The sequence below is a fragment of the Arachis hypogaea genome, chromosome 2 (genome assembly GCF_003086295.3).
Source record: "Arachis hypogaea cultivar Tifrunner chromosome 2, arahy.Tifrunner.gnm2.J5K5, whole genome shotgun sequence".
Classification (NCBI taxonomy): Eukaryota; Viridiplantae; Streptophyta; class Magnoliopsida; order Fabales; family Fabaceae; genus Arachis; species Arachis hypogaea.
Genome location: NC_092037.1, coordinates 5178742 through 5195649, shown reverse-complemented (window position 1 = coordinate 5195649; position 16908 = coordinate 5178742). Strand labels below are relative to the sequence as shown.

Genomic DNA, 16908 nt, shown 5'->3' with positions numbered 1-16908 from the left:
GCAAGGAGGATGCGGGATGGCTGAACCCGAACCCGAACCCGGACATGATGCTGTCAATCCCACTGAAGAAGAGTGATCCGGTGGAGATGTACAGGCCGTTACGCAAGTTGATAGCAACAAAATACTCAGAGAGCGATGCAGAGAAAGTTGAAAGCGTTCTGGAAACCCTAAACAAATGCCGAAGTGACATGGTGGAGCGAGGGGACCTCTCCCTTCCCATGCAACGTGACTGCCTCATCCACTAATTCAAATGCCTTTACATGGTTGAGCCACTCTTCACCGCTATCTCCTCCGACTCCCATTCCGACCCCATCGTCTTTGTCTGGTACGACACCTTCTACTCTGAGCATGAGAATGGGGTCTCCTCGCACCGCAACAGCATCCAATTGGAGAAGGCTGCTGTTCTCTTCAACCTTGGCGCCGTATGCAGCCAAATTGGGGCCTCTTGCGACCGCACCACCCCCCTTGGCCGTCACGTTGCAATGGACGCCTTCAATGCAGCCACCGAATTCTTCTTGAAACTTTGGCAGGTTCTCGCCAAGGACGTCTCCGCCACCCTCGACTTGACTCTCCACTTCGCCGAGAGTCTGCACCGCCTCTGCGGTGCTCAGGCTTTGGAGCTCAGATTAAAGCAACAACTCGACAGCAACAACAACGCCGCCGCCGCCAGTTCCGCTCTCCAACAACATGGAATTGCCGTTATGTTTAAATCGGTCAGTCTTCACTCTTGATTGATTTTACATTTACTTTTTTATTTTAGATTTTCAATATGATGATGATGATGATGACGATGATGATGAGGATGATGATGTAGGTTTATGAGAATTATGATAGAGTATCTGATCTGATACTAGGTGATTCGGCTGCAATCGGACATGTCTTCTCATTTGACCGAACCTGGATAGCTCATCTTCATCAGAAGGTGAAATTCTTTAAGGTGGAGGCTCATCAGAGGCGATCATCCATCCTACCCAAATCCGAGCTATCTAAAACAGACAGATTGATCGAATCCTGTCCTCTTGATCATGATGCGGTATCTGCCACTGAAAATTTAGTTAGAGGGATTTGTTGCTGGAGTTCATTGGTCCAATCCTGTCCTCTTGATCTTGATGCAGAATTAGTTAGAGAGATTTGGAAGCTTAAGCACAAGTCTATACCGAAGCAAGAACGAATCCCATACCTTGACCTCCTCCTCTCTGAGTACAGCTCTTTCAAGATTATTGATGATGGAAAGCTAGTGGCCAACCCTTGGGACATGCCTCCTCCTTATCCAACAAATTTGGAAATCCTCTCTTCTTCGTCTTTGCCAATTATGCCTCCGATCCCTTTGAAGAAGAGTGAGCCCTTGGACCTCTATGAGTCCCTTCGCAGTTATGTTGCCCTTAAATACTCTGAGAGCGAGGCAGAGAGAGTAGAAGGCCTTTTCAAAATGGTAGACAAATTGCGCAGTGAAATGCAGCGTGATGACCTCTCTCTACCCATTCGCCGTGACTGCCTCATCCACTATTTGAAATGCCTTTGCATGATTGAGCCTTTGTTCCCCATGACTACCTCACCCAATCCCCCTATGTTTGGTACAATGCCTTCAACCCACAACAGGACTCTTCCCAGCACAACATCCATTTCGAGAAGGCCTCTGTTCTCTTCAACCTGGGAGCCCTCTCCACCCACATTACTCTCTCCTGCGATCTCAGAACCGTCCAAGGCTATCACCTTGTCATGGATGCATTATATGACGCTTCATATTGGTTCTCCATACTGTGGAAGCTTGAGGCTGAGAAGGCATCTCCCACAATTGACTTGTCAGTAAACTGTGTCCAGATGCTGCGCGAGATGATAGCGGCTCAGATTGCCGACTTGACATGGAAGTGACCCCATTCCCATTCTGATGGATCATCATTAGCTGGATTAGCTGGATATCTTGTATGTATTTCATCTAGCTTTTCAGTTGATTTTTTCTTAGTGCAATTGATTGATGTCAATCTTGATTTGTTAAAGTGTTTGATTGGGATGATGTAGGTTACTCTGCGTTGTCGGAAAGCTTATGATCTGTCGACATTGGGGCCTTTAGCTGAGAATCTTGTTCAATCCTCGATACCTCAATTTCTTGAGTCGAAGATGAAAACCCGCCATGCTCAAACTGATCCTACTGATGTCACTGAACAATTTCTTTCAGGGTATTGTGAGGCTCAATCCCTGCTTCAAGAGGGATGTCAAACAGCATGCTTGGACCTTCTCTCCGAGGTTGGCCCTGTCATGATTAAGAATGGAAATCTTGTGATCAACCTTAGAGGCAGTATAGGTCACATTGGAGGAGATGAGCTCCCAGGAGACCACGGTAACATGACCATAGACAGAAACTAGACAAACTTTAGGAATTAACTTTTTAGTTTCTTTTTTAAATTGGACGTTGGAATTTTGTTTGTTGATGCTAGAAGCCTATAACTATTTTTGTGAATATATTATCTTCGCAATTTTGTTTTTCATGTGTGAATATATTCTTTCTTATTCCTCACTAATTCGTAGTGATCTGTATGCCTCCGATTTCGTAGCCTTTGTTAGTTATTATTGCATATTGGTAGATAGAAGGTATCAAATTATTGCTTCTGTTGTCATTCAAATCCTTCAAAATTTATTGTTTGTATCTACACAATTTTCCTGATGTGCTGCTAGATCAATATCCTTTGATGACTACTTCTGCATGGTTTGTTTTTCACACTTAAACCAGGTTGAAGGTTCACTACTTATTTTGGAATTTGGATCCTCTAAATTTTGTATTGGTCGTAAACTAGTCATGATTAAATTAGTTTGATGTCATCTTGTAGAGTAATTTTTTTCTGATGATATTTGTTTGCATAAGAACCTGGATTATCCCAAATTCAAAGTAAACAAAAAAAAGAAATTTCTTCTTTGGTATTGAATATTTTTTCTGTCAGTTTTTTTACTACATATGTACAAAATCTATTCTTACTGATTGTAGATGCGCATAATTTCTTCTATTTTTTTGGCTTCTCCACTTAGTCTTTCTCATTGTATTATGTAAGGCAAGACTTTGCTAGTGTCAACAGTTCTACGAAGGAAAAACTAGAGGAAGCAATTGCCATTCTCTGAATGATGATGAGATTAACAATAAAATTGATGCTATGTTGTTCAAACTTTTTTGGCTTTAGTTCGCGCAAGTAAATTGTGAGGTTCATGGTGTCTTTAAAATTATAAAAGTATAATTGAACTAAGTATCGCTTTTGTTGGCTTCTCATTATCTGCAACTATAAAAATTCGATGTCTTTTTTATAATTCTATTTTGTAGATCTCTTTTTTGTCTTAAATGCATAGTTGTCAAATTTAGTGACCATTTTTTTAAATAAATAGAAGACCCCTTAAGCATGTCTCAAAATAATAAAGAGTAGGTGTCGTGTTGTCTTTTTTTTTTTTTTTTTTTTGGTTAAGGATTGAGTTGTCTTTCTTGTGAATAAATATTGACATAATTAAGTGTTTACTCTAAATATAATCTTTATGCATGGAATAAATCATTAATATTTCCTAACTATGGGAACAGTAGTGCAATGGCACAACCAGCACGTTATTTTAAGATCAAGATTAAATCACTGTGCTGAAAAAAATAGAATTTACAATGAAACTGTTGTTCCAAAACCGAATCCAAAGAATTGTCACACACATAGTAGTTCATAGAATACTTATGTTCAATGGTATTACATGTTCAGAATCCGGAGTCTCTTCTCACTACTTTTCTCTGTGGGAAGAGTGAACTATATCCAAATTAAGATATGAAGGAACTATATACAAAAGTTTTTTACTCTCAAATTTAATTTCAAAACTCTCCAAATTTAACTAGTTACTCTACCTCATTCATAATTCCATGAACCGGGATAATTGCATGTCTACAGCACCTGTGCAACACAACACATAATACATCCAATTATTTAATCATCAGAAAGACCAATAAAAAAAAACCTCTATAAAGCATACCATAAAATGGTATAACAAATTCGCCAAAATCTATTTCCTAATTTTATTGTATAAAACATGCATATTATCACTATTCTTTGATACTAGAATTATTTGAACCTTTTGTTATTAAAAATAAGGATTTGGATCATCTTAATTTTAAATTTCACTTTAACAAATAAAATATGATCTCTCACCATTTATTTTATAAGTGAGACCAAAAAAAAATATAAGAGAGAAATTATTCAAGGGTGAGAGATCAAATTTTACTCTCTAAAGTTAAAATACAAAATTTAGAGGATCCAAATTCTAAAAATAAGATATGTTCCTGTGTGAATAACCGTTTCCAAGAACGGTGATGGTGAGTACTGTAAAGTCACTCCGATGCGAGTACGAAATAATAGAAATGGTATTAAGAGTGAGTAATGTACCTACGACTTAGTGTGTCACTTGTATATATAAATTTGTTGTGGTTGGAACAGTTATAGATATTTCTAAAAGTGTTCCTTAGAGCTTTTCTAATTATTCAGTATCTGAGCTTTGATGGCTTGTTATGGGTTTGTTTAGAGAGATTTGCGGAGAAATCTTTTTGGTGAGTTGAGATTGGCACATGTTTGACTCTAGCTTGATTCGAGTTTATAGATTTTTTAAACCGAGTTGTGACAGATGGATCATAGCTCCCAAACTTGACTTGTGGGATTGTTTAACTATAAACAGGTTGAGCTGTTGATCTATAACTCAGAAGTAGGGGTGTCCGCGAATCGGATCGAATATGATATCCGCGTTTTTTAGTGCCGGATCGGATATCGGATATATCTGCATAATTAAACCTTCTCTTTAGTCATATTTCTATGTAAAAAAAAATCGATAAAAATATTTCTTTCATACTTTTAAACTTATTTATTCCTAAAATATTTTTAATCAAACTCTTTCTAAATAACAAAAATAAAATAATACAATATATGAATAATAATTTCTAACTAAAACATACAAACAAGTAAATATAATATCAAACATATATATTTATTTATTTATTTTTTAATTATTATGTTGCGAATCTGCAGATCGGATACGCGGATGTAGAGCAGATATCCGCGATCCGATCCGCAAAGGGTGCGGATCGGATCTGATCCGATCAATTTGTGGATCTAATCGTATCCGCAATTTTTGGATCGGATGCGGATATTTACCGCGGATTTGCGGATACGATCCGATCCATGGACACCCCTAAAATTGGGACAGTAGAAGCCCCCAAAACTTGTTTATTGAAAATTCTGAAAATAGGGGAATCGGAATGGTGCTAATAATAATAATAATAATAATAATAATAATAATAATAATAGTAGTAGTAGTAGCAGCTCTTGTTCAACGTGTTATATGTTGAAAAATAATAGTTATGTTAGAGAGAAGAGTTTGAGGTTTTGAGTTAAAAAAATAACAAAATAAAAAAGAAACTAATAGTTATTATGAAGAATTATAATATAATAACATGAGAATTAGTCTTCAATATCAGTTAATTATATATATATATACCAGAAGAGGAAAAATAAAATAAAACTTTTGAAAGACTAAAAACTGGAGAGAAAAATATTAATAAAAATAATAAATAGAAGTGAAAAAGATTGTAACATAGTAATGTTGAGGTGATATATGAAAGGATGTCTATAATAAATGGTGGCAGTTACAGTCACAAATCCTTATGCCATTATAATTGATACTAAAAGGGGAGTGGGTGTAATGGACGGTGGAGATGCTATTTATGATTTGAATGGTTTTTATCAGGGGTCATCTATTTGATAACTTGCAATGTTTGTGAATTCCAGAGGGAGTTTGCTTGGAGTTCTATCTGATGGTCTCATTTTTAGTTCTTTTGATGTAACAAGTTACTAGAGAAAGGCTTTTGGAGTATGAGAAAATGAGGTTAATGTTTTCTGTTATTTCTGTAGGAGAAAGTGTTGGCTTGGAGTGTTTTAGAATGGGAAAAAAGAAGAATAAGGGAAAATATTAGGTTTTGGAAGAGAAAATGGAGGTGGCCATAGATGAGACGAATCCTGTGTCTTGGGCTGGTGAAAGTGTTAAATCGTGGGTGTTGTTATTTGATTATGAGCAAAGTGTAGATCAGCTGAGGTTGGCGAGTTGAGTTAGGGAGGGGAATAGACTTAGAGTCGAGGTTTTACTTTGTAATATGTCGGATAGAGTGTGTCATAAAGGAGAGCATTGAAGAAATATCTTTTTGACAAGAAGTTAGCCTCTGAAATTGAAGGCTGTGGACAAGAAAATCGAGGAGCTCCTTGAAGATGCAGTCGAGTTTGCTGATGAGAGCTCTCCCCCTCCCCGCAGCTAGCTTCTGGAGAACATATTTGCTGACCCAAAAGGTTTTGGAATTGGTCCGGATGGAAAGTATGGATGCGAGGATCCAAAGTCACCCAAGGCACTCCTCATGTCTAATCCTTTCAATTCTGACTATCTATCTGCTTGGTGCTTTATTTTTGTATGCATGTTCTTATTTGTCTATGCTTACTGGTCATTAAAAAATTACTTACAGAATGTATTACTGTTATTATTACCTTTTCTAATATAAACAAGATTTGTTCTCTAGGTTGGTGTTATTGGTGGTTGAACTAGTATCAAGAATGATAATCCCCAAAGTCTGATTATCTTGCTTTGCCGTTTATATATTATCTGGACCATGTAAAATAATATTGTAGTGTTACATCTTTTGCTATTGCTGTTGACCCATTTATCCAAATTTGCTAATTATAGTTAGTGTTTGATTTGGCGCAGAGAAAACTCAAACTATGATTTGGTGAGTGTAGATTAACACATTTGGATGCAATTATTCAAAAGCCAACGCGACCCTCAATTAAAAAGAAGGGGGATAAGATCTCTGAATTTATTATTACGAGACAATGTAATTTTTTTGCTAAAAAGCATCTTAAACCCTCCTTTTCCAAAGTTAAATACAACAAAAAGTCCGATCACCATCACCACTAGCAACCTCGCTTTCATAGTCAGAATTTCCACCTCTACTATCTGCATTGTATAAATATATAAAAATAGGAATAAATTTTTGTGTTTGGCCTCCAAGTTTTATTTCTAGTTCGGGTAGATTGGATTTTTGTTGAACAAGAATTCTCCAATCCAAGGTGTGTCTTTAGGCCCGTTTAATAAAAACAGAAATAATGTTTTATTGGATATATATTTAATAGGTTAAAGAGGAATCACAAATCCAATTCCGATTTTCATCGATTTACTCATTCCTAATCCTACCCTGGTTCGCCATCGCCATGAGCAACGGTACTCAGAGGTTGTTGAACCCGAACCCGAATCCAGAAAGGGTGCTGAAAATCCCAGTGAAGAAGACTGATCCGGTGGAGCTGTACAGGCCGTTACGCAATTTGGTAGCGACAAGATACTCAGAGAGCGATGCACAGAAAGTTGAAAACGTTCTCGAAACCCTTAACAAATGCCGCAAGGACATAGTGGAGCGATTTGGGGACCTCTCATTTTCCATGCAACGTGACTGCCTCATTCACTACTTCAAATGTCTCTGCATGGTTGAACCACTCTTCACGGCTGTCTCCTCCGACGCCGGCTCCGACCCGATCACCTTTTTCTGGTACGACGCCTTCCTCCCTGAGCATGAGGATGGGGTCTCCTCGCAGCGCAACAGCATCCAATTGGAGAAGGCTGCTGTTCTCTTCAACCTTGGCGCCGTATGCAGCCAGATTGGGGCCTCTTGCGACCACAACACCGCCCTTGGCCGTCACCTTGCAATGGACGCCTTCAATGCCGCCGCCAAATTCTTCTTCAAACTCTGGAAGGATTTTGCCAAGGGCGTCTCCGCCACCCTCGACTTGACTCTCGTCTTCGCCGAGGCTCTGCACAGCCTCTTCTCCGCTCAGGCTTCCGAGCTCAAATTACAGCAACAACTCCACGACGACAACAACAACAACGACGCCGTCGCCAGTCCCGCTCTCCAACAACATCGAATTGCCGTTTCGTTTGAATCGGTCAGTCTTCACTCTTGATTGGTTTTACATTTATTTTTTCATTTTAGATTTTTAATATTATGATGATGAATTGATGATGTAGATTTTTAAGCATTATCAGAGAGCAGGTGATCTGATATTTGGTGATTCGGCTGCAATCAAACATGTCTGCTCATTTGACGAAACTTGGATACCTCATCTTCGTCAGAAGAAGAAATACTTTCAGGTGCAGGCTCGTCAGACGCGATCATCCATCCTACCCGAATCCCAGCTACCTGAAACATTTTCATTGCTCCAATATTATCCTCTTGGTCATGATGCAGAATCTGTCACTGAAAAACTAATTGGAGGGATTTGCAGCCACGCGGTCCTGTGGAGAGCCAAGCGAGAAGGAATATACCTTGACCTCATCCTTTCCGAGTACAGCCCTTTCAAGATTATGGATGGTGGAAAGCTGGTGGCTAACCCATGGGACATGCCTCCTCCTTATCCAACAAATTTCGCAATCCGCTCATCTTCGTTTCCGTCACATATTCTGGCATTTCCTTTGAAGAAGACTGAGCCCTTATACCTCTACGGGATTCTGCGCAACTGCTTTGTCTTCAAATACTCTGAGAGCGTGGCAGAGAGCGTAGAAGGCCTTCTTCAAATGCTAAACAAATTGCGTAGTGAAATGCTGCGTGATGACCTCTCTCTACCCGTTCGCCGTGACTGCCTCCTCCACTATTTCAAGTGCCTTTGCATGATTGAGCCTTTGTTCCTTATGACTGACTTGCCTAATCCGCCTATCTTTGTTTGGTACGATGCCTTCAACCCACAACAGAAGTCTTCTCAGCACCATATTCATTTCGAGAAGGCCTCTGTTCTCTTCAACCTGGGAGCCCTCTGCACCCAAATTGCTATCTCCTGCGATCTCACCACCATCCAAGGCCATCGCCTTGCCAAGGACGCCTTAAATGATGCTTCACATTGGTTCTTCATACTGCCTCTTGAGGCTAAGAAGGTATCTGCCACCATTGACTTGTCCGTAAACTGTGCCAGGATGCTGCATGAGATAATATCCGCTCAGATTGCCGACTTGGAATGGAATTTTCCTCATTCTCGTTCTGATCGATCATCATTACCTGTATATCCTCTATTTATCATTATCTAGCTTTTTCATTAGCGCATTTGATTGATGTCAGTCTTGATTTGTTAAATTGTTTGATTGGGATGATGTAGGTTACTCTGCTTTATCAGAAAGCTTATGCTCTGTTGACATCTGGGCCTGAAAATCTTGTTCCATCCTCAATACCTCAATATCTTGAGGAGAAGATGAAAACCTGCGCGGTTGAAACTGCTCCTACTGATGTCACTGGACAATTTCTATCAGGGTATTGTATGGCTCAATCTGTGATTCGAAAGAGTTGTCTACCACCATGCTTGGACCTTCACTCCGAGGTTGGCCCTATCATGATTAAGGATGGAAATTTTGTGATCAACCTTAGAGGCAGTATCGGTCGCATTGGAGGAGATGAGCTCCCAAGAGACGTCAGTAACATGACCATAAACTGAAACTAGATAAACTTTAGGAATTAGCATTGGAGGAGATGAGTTCCCAGGAGACCACAGTAACATGACCATAGACAGAAACTTAACAAACTTTAGGTATTAACTTTTTAGTTTCTTTTTTAAATTGATGTCGGAATTTGTTTGTTGATGCTAGAAGCCTAGAACTATTTTTGTGAATATATTATCTTCGTAATTTTGTTTGTTGATGTGTGAATATATTCTTTCTTATTCCTCACTAATTCTTAGTGATCTGTATGCCTCTGATTCCGTAGCCTTTGTTAGTTATTGTTGCATATTGGTAGATAGAAGGTATCAAATTATTACTTCTGTTGTCATTCAAATCCTTCAAAATTTATTGTTTGTAACTACACAATTTTCCTGATCTGCTGCTGGATCCATTGATAGACCAATAGGTACAGAATATCCAACTCTGTAGCAACTGGAGGGGACCCGCAAGGTTAGTCACATTTCTGTTTGTTACCCGACACATACATCGGTACAACCAAGCCAACGCAGCCGAACTCCAGCTATATCGCCCCATCTCATCAAGGTTCGCTACAAATGGCAACCACCGTATATGTACTCGGTTCGCACTCTTGTCCCCAAATAACTGAGTAGATAAAAGCATCATGATGTAGGCACGTGCGTATATGCGAACTGTCTCCTCGTTCGCATCTGGTGGTAGCACACTAAACCTCTCGTGGAACCATGTAAAGTGGACCGTCATCTGCTTGACCTTATTCGGTGGTGGCAGCTCACCGAATAGGTCCTGAAACCACTCCCAGGCTGGTCGATCACCCTCAATGTATGTTTCAAACTCACCTAGGCAACCACTCACAGCCTCCCCATCAACAGGCAACCCAAGCTGAAAAGCCACGTCCTGCAATGTCACTGTGCACTCTCCAAAAGGCATGTGAAACGTGTGCGTCTCAGGACGCCACCTCTCAACGAACGCACTAACCAATGGCTCATCCAACCAGAACCAATGGCTGTTTAGCCTGGCCAAATGGTACAATCCAACCCTCTCTAAATACGGGATGATCCTATCATGCATAGGCATATTCTGTTGCCGTCTCACACTGTATATACACCTAGTGGGCTGCAAAAAACAGCACAATAAATGCAGGATACAATTAAATTCTCCAATCCATAACAAAATTTTCTATCTAATAATAACACATATCTTAAAAATGTCAATAAATTTTTGACCGGTAAACAAATTAATCCCTAAAACCTATAAATTAGAAGTCAATAAACTAGCGAAATTAATTTGTAAAATACTTACTACAATAGCACAAATGACAACAAACTTAACTTATTAGATAACAACCACAATTATAAAAGTATTACAAATCTTAAACAATAAAATTCCAAAAAAAAAAATTTCTTTATATTCTAACCTTCATACTATTTTTAAAACTAAAAGGGACTAATCCATAAAATCCGTATATGCTTGCATTCATATCATTCTTCTAGCTAAAAAAGTGTTAAGCCTTAAAAAATACCAAAACAATTAACTAACCTCGTCACCAATGGAACCGGCAACATGCGCAACACCGTTCAATCGGTACATGCTCCTTCTGTCTTCTGCCATGATATCCCGCCAGAAGTCGCCCCTCAAATACCTCGGACCCCCTCTCAACTTGCTCTGACCTCTCTCTAGAATTTTCTCTCTCTAGAATTTCCTCTCCCAACTTACAATTGCATAATCCGCGGCTGGCTCAGCGGTTTATATAGTCATGCATACTTAACGTAAACCGCTATAGCCTCTAGCGGTTTACGCACACATCCCCACGCACATAAACCGCTGCTGCCAGCAGCGGTTTATGACCAACTTCTCTCAAACATAAATCGCAATGGGCTGCCGCGGTTTCTATGCTGCACTTTTTGAACAGAATCCGCTGCTGGCTCTAGCGGTTTCTGTGCAATTATAAACCGCTACTGCCAATAGCGGTTTATATAATATAGTGAAACAACGTAATTGCGTAACCATTTTTGAAACAATGCATATGCGTAAATTTGGGGTTCAAACAATTTAAAAACGTAAATTGCCTTTATAATCACACGCAGAATAAATACTAACTAAGTTAAGTGACGTTTAGATATATTATTAGAACTTTTGGGTATAATCTGCGTGAGTCGTGTACTTAATCAATTTTATTGTATTATGTATAGTTTGTTTACTAAAAATATTAATATATATTTATTAAAAGAATTAATTTACTTATGTTTAATCCAACTAATTTATATTTTTTAAAATTTTATTAAATGGTAACCTTTAAAATATATTTTAACAATTTAAAAAAAATTAGATAAATTAACTATTATATAAAGATAAAATTAACTATTTCAAATTAACCTTCTTTCACCAAAATTTTGAATAAAAAATATTTAATTTATTGTTTGTCATGATAGCAACTATTTTCAAAATTACTTTCACTAATAAAATACACAATTGTTATTTCTTTAATGATAGCAACTATTTTCAAAATTACTTTCACTAATAAAATACACAATTGTTATTTCTTTAAAAAAGTCATTTGCATAATTCAAATTTAAGCTTGGCTAATAAATGGATAACTCTACTTTTAAAAGATAATTTTATATTATTTATTTGCAGCATTTAAAATTAGCATAATAAGAGATATCGATAATAATTTGCCTATAAATTAGTAATAAAATATTTGATTTACTTTCTTTAGTTGTAAATGAAGTCTTTTACAAAATACATTGAAAATATTATCAGCAAACTTATAATGATTGAAACCAAATTTCTCAAATGAAATATGAATAGAGAGCCATACTGTAGACATTGGCACTCCAAAGCATAAAAAAAAACAATTTAAAATAATAAAAGAGATTATCATCAAATAACAATTATAAAAGAATAAGACAACTTCGAATAATAAAAAAAGCATAACATCATGCAGCTTCTTCCATAACTATTGTAACAATTAGCAAAGAGAATAGAAGGAAAATTTAAAATGACACCAACATAGAAAATTTATTCATTCAATAAAACTATGGCTTTCACATTCAACATAATTTATTAACATCTCGATTGAAGATACATGACTTGTTTAATTGAAATTAGTTGAAAATGAAATTATGAAAGTAATCCATTGCTTTTGGTATGTATATACATGGGATATCTGAAGCCATCCGTTCATGAAAATAAAAAATGAAGGAGATGTCCTCAACTTTTTATTACTTTTATAGGTCCAATAAAATATCTTATAGGATTATTGACAAAACTACTTAAAAAACTATAAAAAACCATTTCTCACTAGCAAGGCCATAATCGTTGTCTTTGGTGTAACCTGTAACTGCATATTATCAAACGAACATAAGCACAACATACATAGTAGTATATTACTATCTAAATAGCTAAACTTTAAAGTGACTATTTTGTAATTCATGCCTTCAGGGCTAAATTCAGTTTAATTGAAATGATTCAACTTCACATCAGTAATACTACTACTTAGTACAATGAAGCAATAAAATTCAAAAGACTTAAAGTAATAACACCAAAGAGCATAGAATTTTTCTAAAAAACCAAAAGTAAATAAACACTTCCATGATGAAGTAAGATAAGCAAAAAATATGTAAGATCCATCACTAACAGAATGAGTAACATAAGAAACTACCTTATATGCTAAGAGATTGCCTGCTTTTCAATCAATGAAGAAGTTAGTTCTCGAATTTGGTCATCTTTCTCATTTGCTAGAATTTTTGCCTTTATTGCTGCTACAACACGTTTTACTTTTTCCATTTTATTATCATCTATCTTTTGTATACCAAAATCTACTCTTGTGATATTCTATGGTTGATTTTTGTCCATCATCATATGAAGGTTATATTCTTTCACATTGACTCATATATATATAACACACCCAAAATAAAAACTAATAACTACATAAAAAAATCATTCTGAGTAGACTTTTGTTCATATGTATACCCCTTATTAATCTACAAATAACTACTATATTTATTTTTTACTAAATGTGTCTGGATATTGGGGAAAAAAAAGACAGACTTATTTTTTTGTCATTTTCCGTACCAGAAATTGATCCCACTGGATGTGAAGGAGACATAGTAGCTGTGATTTACTTTTCTCTGATAATTCAACATCTATTACCAGGTCTTTTATTTGCAGACGGTCACCAGCTAAACTTGCAGATAGTGTTTGTGACTTGAGAAAGAACTACACTCTGTCTAAGGAATGCAAAAAGAAATCACTCAACATTTTAGAAAAAATAATTTCTAAACAAAATAAGAAGAAAAGTAAACATAATTGGCAAATTTTGCTCGATAAAAGCTACAAAAGCATGGAATTTAGTTGAAGAATTCTATGTGAGTAACTTTTAAATATATTGCCCTCTTTGCTCCTTTTTTTGGGCGTAAACCTCTTTACTCTAAATTTGTTAACACATTTTAGTACAAACCCACTCAACCGCAAGTTAAACAACACTAACTCAGAAACAAAATACTATTGTAGTAAAAACTTTTAAAACCATTACATTGCATCAAAAGGTACGACTTCCTTAAGAACTATAGATAATAATTTACATAGTTTTTCATTATTTGCTTCATGCACCGGGTCTTAAACTTAAAATAAAGTGACAAAGATGGAGGTAGCAAGTAACTTTTTCAACATGATGGTATGGTAGATCTTAATGGCTATAATAAAAGTTTTTCCTTTATTCAATGCTTAGACCTCATTTGAGTGTCACTGACTACTGTTTTACACGCAGCCTACTAACTCTCAACAATTTCTTCTATGGCTGCAGTTCAAATGGAGAAATGGTTGGTTTTACTCTCTCTCACTGAGAAAGCCAAGGCACAAAGCACGCCATATCCACACCCTTCGCATCCTCAGCAACTAAAAGAATTAAGAGTTGTATAAAAGAAACTTAAATTCATATCACAAGCTTAGACTCTAGGTCTATATTAGAACTGATATATTATTCTATTAATCATTGCTTTTATTTATTTATTACAGAATTTAAACAAAATAGAAGCCTGAATGCTTGAACTTGTGTATTCAATTCTTGTAGATGAAATAAATGATTGAGAAATTGAAATCACTATTATTACTTTTGGATAAACTTCATTAACGAATAGAAAATTAGTAAAATACAGAAATTAGTATTATTACGTACTAAATACATATGCACTAAGTGTCTATTGCAGTAACTTATCACATCATGAAGTAATTTTCATTGCAAAAGTACAGAGAGATTTTTATACTCCTTTGTTGAATAGATCAACTAAAACATGCATACACAAAGGGATTACAATTCAGAAACTTTAGCTAAGGACTTAATAGGAGTTTAAAAGACTTACCACATATGAAATAGTCAACTACACAGCAAAGCTCTGAACTTTCTAACAAACAACATAATACCAAAAATTTTTTTACAATAAATTCCTTGCAATTAATAATCCCAAGCCCGCTTCATTGTTTCAAATAAATTCCAAGCAATCAATTTATTGAAGATCAAGTTTAGGGACAGAGATGCTTTGATGAAGTCAATTTCCTTAGCGTTGCTACGAAAGCACTACTTACATTACAATACAAAAGCAAGGACAATCAGTAAGCCAAAGCAACAAGTAAACTTTTCTATCACCACAGTTCTTGCAAAACGTAAAAATATTTATACCTTAATCCAATTATGTAGAACATAGAAAGGATAGAGAGAATGGTTCCTGGTGACCATAGATTCTTTAAAGAGAATTGTATATTTACATGTAAAAACATATATAAGCTATGTTTGAATCAATAGGAAGTAGGGTAACGAAGTGGAATAGAATAGAATGAATTGAAGGAAACAGGGTGAACGGATACAATTATTTGTATGGAGAAATAATATTTATAATTACAATTTATCATATTTCCTTCCATAATTAAAGGTAAGAAAAGTGAAGGATAAGAAATAGTTGTGTTGCATAATTGAGTATTTTATTTAACAAAACCATAAAGCATTTTATCCGTGATCCTAATTGCCACATATTTTAATTGCACATAGTTATCTTTATTTTAACTATTAGCAAAACAATATACAAGTTGAGTGGAAGCCATAAATAAAAAATGATTAAAAGGAAGATCAGCTAGCATGTGAGATAATTCCACTAAGAACAAATAGAATATGTTAAACAAACCAAATTGGATAATCATATGTTGGAGGCACATATCTTCTTGTCTTTTTTTTTTTTTTGAAAGGATTACTCTCCGCCTCTTTAATCTAGTTATTTTGGATATTAAGTCTTCCACTCTGTCATTGTTACTGAAAATTTTTCTACAACAAAGAGAATAAGACATGGTCAAAGAATGATAATCCATTCCAACTAAATTGTGAAAGGCAATGGGGAGCAATAATTTTAAATGGATATTAATTTTGGTTGTGACTGTTGAATAGAACCCGTTAAAAAAGAGGAATACATAAATCTGTACTACTTGTAATGATTTTATAATTAAAATGTTACTATTAATTACAAATAAATAGGATTATTGAAAATGTTATTGAACAATAGAATGAGAAGAGTAAAGGGCAAATTGAAAAATCTATAGAAAAATACCTGGGATCCGGAATCAAGCTCCGGCAGGGAAACCGCAACAGAGGACTGGAGTTTGGCTTGGTTTCTGCAATTTATGCAATGCGGCTCCTCCGGAGATGGATATCATGATGGACAATTTGTTTCGGAAAAAGCGCAATGGCTCATGGGATCGGAAGATGATGTAGGAAATATGATTTTGATATGGAGAGGTGTTGAGAGGAAGAGGTTTCGAGAAGTATAAGAAAGGTAATAGGCTCTTTGGTTTTCCCAATTTTTTTTGGGCAAATGTTAATTTGTGTTTTTGTTGTTTTAAAAATAAGGATTGATTTGGGAAAAATTATTTATTGTGTTAAACTGTTAGTTTTTATTGTGTTTTTTAGTTTTTTTTTGTATATTTTTTTTATTTGGAAATAATAGCTGATTTGATAAGATTTGAGTGGTTGATTCTAAAATTTTGCTAAGTAAACAATGCTACTGACATAGCGTTAGTAGGAGAAGAGAAATAACTTAAAATAATGTGGATAAATTTATGTATCTATTTTTATATATTAAGAATAGATAGATTTTTTCAACCGTATGCCAAACTATGTCTTGCAACCCTGAAGAGAAGTTTTCGTAGAACTGCATATAAAATCAGTAATGAGCAAGATTAGCTTCAATAAATAACAACTAGGAGTATATGCACTTGTTTCCAATTTTCAAAAAAGTGATTTTACAACAATTTATTATTATTATTATTATTATTAAACCAATTAAAATTTAATTTTAATCATAAGTCATTAGGTGATTAATATTTTGTTATTAATAGAGCTAAGAAACATGGAGTTAAGCCTCAAAATGA

At 35.8% G+C, this 16908-nt stretch overlaps 3 protein-coding genes and 1 long non-coding RNA gene across 7 annotated transcripts; 2 read left to right on the top strand and 2 right to left on the bottom strand.

Moving 5' to 3' along the window:
• The first annotated feature begins 260 nt into the window (after nt 1–260).
• Nucleotides 261–2451, top strand: LOC112734242 (uncharacterized). Its single transcript, XM_025783485.3, has 3 exons — nt 261–713; nt 815–1923; nt 2020–2451. Exons 1-2 carry the CDS (start codon nt 261–263, stop codon nt 1808–1810), a joined length of 1449 nt encoding a protein of 482 aa, XP_025639270.1. The 3' UTR covers nt 1811–1923; nt 2020–2451.
• A 4384-nt stretch (nt 2452–6835) lies between these two features.
• LOC112734232 (uncharacterized) lies at nt 6836–10655 on the top strand. Of its 3 annotated transcripts, XR_011870515.1 has the most exons (4): nt 6836–7979; nt 8080–9084; nt 9180–9605; nt 9915–10655. XR_011870515.1 is itself a non-coding variant. In XM_025783474.3 (3 exons), exons 1-3 carry the CDS (start codon nt 7254–7256, stop codon nt 9510–9512), a joined length of 2064 nt encoding a protein of 687 aa, XP_025639259.1. In that variant the 5' UTR covers nt 6836–7253; the 3' UTR covers nt 9513–9778. The 3 variants fall into 3 exon arrangements, 2 of the variants coding, with proteins under 2 accessions (XP_025639259.1, XP_025639250.1); XM_025783474.3 differs by lacking the exon at nt 9915–10655 and having other exon boundaries at nt 9180–9778; XM_025783465.3 differs by lacking the exon at nt 9915–10655 and having other exon boundaries at nt 8062–9084; nt 9180–9778.
• LOC140178232 (serine/threonine-protein phosphatase 7 long form homolog) lies at nt 9820–11246 on the bottom strand. The gene is made up of 2 exons (XM_072213563.1): nt 11032–11246; nt 9820–10608 (listed from the first exon to the last, which is right to left on the bottom strand). The coding sequence occupies exons 1-2, from the start codon at nt 11101–11103 to the stop codon at nt 9862–9864; spliced, it is 819 nt and encodes a 272-aa protein (XP_072069664.1). The 5' UTR covers nt 11104–11246; the 3' UTR covers nt 9820–9861.
• A 1369-nt stretch (nt 11247–12615) lies between these two features.
• On the bottom strand, nt 12616–15765 carry LOC112734224 (uncharacterized). 2 transcript variants are annotated; one of them, XR_003168337.3, is made up of 3 exons: nt 15173–15428; nt 13570–13724; nt 12616–12835 (listed from the first exon to the last, which is right to left on the bottom strand). It is a non-coding gene; the product is annotated as an uncharacterized lncRNA (long non-coding RNA). The 2 variants fall into 2 exon arrangements; XR_011870512.1 differs by having other exon boundaries at nt 12616–13724; nt 15173–15765.
• Between the last annotated feature and the right edge of the window lie 1143 nt (nt 15766–16908).